This window comes from Aplysia californica, unplaced genomic scaffold, assembly GCF_000002075.1.
Source record: "Aplysia californica isolate F4 #8 unplaced genomic scaffold, AplCal3.0 scaffold00467, whole genome shotgun sequence".
In the NCBI taxonomy this organism is placed as follows: Eukaryota; Metazoa; Mollusca; class Gastropoda; order Aplysiida; family Aplysiidae; genus Aplysia; species Aplysia californica.
Window position 1 is genome coordinate 507,502 of NW_004797737.1, and position 2,526 is coordinate 510,027.

General features: G+C 47.3%; 1 protein-coding gene across 1 annotated transcript in view; it reads left to right on the forward strand.

Moving 5' to 3' along the window:
• Positions 1-1,545, forward strand: part of LOC106012699 (probable G-protein coupled receptor 153) — a gene marked incomplete at both ends in the record, with an annotated part of 29,494 nt that extends 27,949 nt beyond the window's left edge. Inside the window, 1 exon segment of the mRNA XM_013086428.1 lies at positions 270-1,545. Coding sequence (XP_012941882.1) covers positions 780-1,545 — 766 coding nt within the window.
• Positions 1,546-2,526: the final 981 nt, after the last annotated feature.

Genomic DNA, 2,526 nt, shown 5'->3' on the forward strand with positions numbered 1-2,526 from the left:
CTCTCTCTGCATCTCTCTCTCTCTCTCTCTCTCTCTCTCTCTCTCTCTGTTCGTGTGTATGTGTGTGTATGTATGTGTGTGTATTTGTTTATTTGTTTGTTTGTTTGTTTGTTTGTTTGCGCATGCCCGTTTCCCAATTTACACATTCCCGTCTCACCCACATATGAACTCACACACTAATGCGCAATAAATAATACTCTAATGTATATCTAACAGCTCCAACTATTATATAAAATGTTTCTTTTTATTTTCTCTCTTCCTCTCTGCAGCTGTTACCTCCGTCTATTGGACGTGATATAAAAGACACCACGGGAAGCCGCCCACCATCTTCTCTCTCAGCAACTCCTTCATGAGGGAAAGAAGAAGAAAAAACAAACTCGAACAAACAAAAACAAGACAAAAGAAAGAAAGAGTCCTGCTTCCATGACAACGGAACTCCGTCACAGGTCGTCACGCCCCTTGACTCGACGTCATTTCCGGTTCATGTGTTGTACATCGGGATGCACCATCAGCTCTGCATCAAGTCGCCCTTCTCGGTTCTCGGCCCAGCCCACCTGCAACCGGATAACCGGTAGACTGGATATTTGGATAACCGACTAATATCCGGATGATAGGAAGTTTATTTTTTTCTTCTTTTGCTGGAGTATGTGCAGAAGCTCCCAAGCTCGGTCTTCCTCACAGATGGGTGGGGTGACTTAAGAAACGGCAGGGCTTTTTTTTCGTGTTTTAATTTTTGGGGGGTATTTTTGTTGGGGTTTCTTTGTTTTCTCCCAGAAAACATGCCTAGTTTTGGAGTGGCTCTGGCGTGGATTATTCTCTCCCCCATCGCCTTCTTCACCAACCTAGTGGGCGTGGCCTTCATCCTGCACTACAACCCGCTCTTCCACAGCGTGGACGTAGCGCTGATCTCACTGCTCGTCACCATGTCACTCAACGCTTGGCTCCTCCTCCCCATCCCCGCCGTCATGGAGCTGGGCGGCTTTGATTGGTCGGAGGGCCTGTGCACGTTCTACGCTTGGCTGTCCATGACGCTTCGCTCCGCCCACCTCCTCGTCCTCCTCATCTTCAACGTCTACTGGATGGCCTCGTTGAGAGTTTCAGACCGAGGCCAGATGTTCTCCACATCCAAATCCGTCAAAATCTGTGTGTTCATCTCGTGGTTTGCCGCAATAGTCGTCGGGCTGGTACCTGTAACCGGCGGAACCAGCTTATTCAACTTCTACTCTTCCAACGTCTGCCGATTTCTCCCCTACAACGTGGATATAGGGCTGGCGGTGTTTTTCATCGTTCTGGCTTTCGTGTCGATGGTGTTGGGTATCGTGAGCTCCTCCGATACGTTGGTTCTGTTCCACCACATGAAGCATGTGGCGCTGAGCAAGTACAACGCCGGGCGATTCCACGCCCCGAGGCCCTCTGCCGTGGCACAATCGGGTTCGAACATCCACGCCAAGTACAACGAGCTGGCTGTGTCCATGGAGCTGTGTCTGCTCGGGCTGTGCTTCACGGTGGCCTCCTGTCTGCTCAACGCCATACCCCTCATTGTGAGTACCGGTCATGTTAGTGTGGGTCATTGGTAGAGGTATGCGTTTAACAGGTTGTATCGTTGTACGTATGTCTTCACTGCATGGTGTAGTCTGCTCCTCCCCATACCCCTCATTGTGAGTACCGGTCATGTTAGTGTGGGTTCTTGGTAGAGGTATGCGTTTAACAGGCTGTAACACTGTATGTCTTCACTGTAGGATGCAGCATGCTCAATGCAATACTTCTCCTCGTAAGTAAAGGTCATGATTGCGTACCAAGCATTATTTAGACACGTCCAATGGTGCCGTTAAGGCATTTAAAAATATTTTTTATGGCCTTATTAACAGGTAACCACGATTCGGCGCTGTTCAGAGCTGCCTGTTCCATGCGAGAAAAGGTTTTGGAGATAATTTGATTTTGAGTTTGCCTCGAACTCGAATAGTGGGGTTGGTAGCTCAGTGGTTAGGTGACCCGACCTACGGTCGTGAGATTGCGGGTTTGGGGGTTCGAACCTCATCTCGGCCCGACATTGTGTCCTTGGGAAAGTGAAAGGCACTTTACACGAAATTACTTCTTATTTGGCTTGGTCCTTTCGGAGATGGACGGTAAACTCGGAAATCCGGTCTCTTAGAGAACCTGCTTGTATTGATACGTTAAACTTATACCATTTTTCTTCTGTTTTTGTGTTTTTTCAAAGACGATCGGGCAAAAAGTTCTTTCGCTCAACGTCTGAAGTCTGAGCGAGTGTCTCTGTAAATGAAATGGAACCCCAGATCTTAAATTTATATATCTTTGTGAACCAGGCTTGTCCGAAGTTGAAGTTACAAATCATAGCATGAGGGCATTCGGACAAAACATAGGGAACAAAGAGTAGAGTCCCTCCGATCGACATAGAAATACAGTGACAAGAAGTGGATTCTATAGAACCTAATCGTATCTCAGAAGCACTGGAATGATTTTTTTTCCTTTACTCAGAAAATGTTGTTTGTTTGGTGTGGGTTTTTT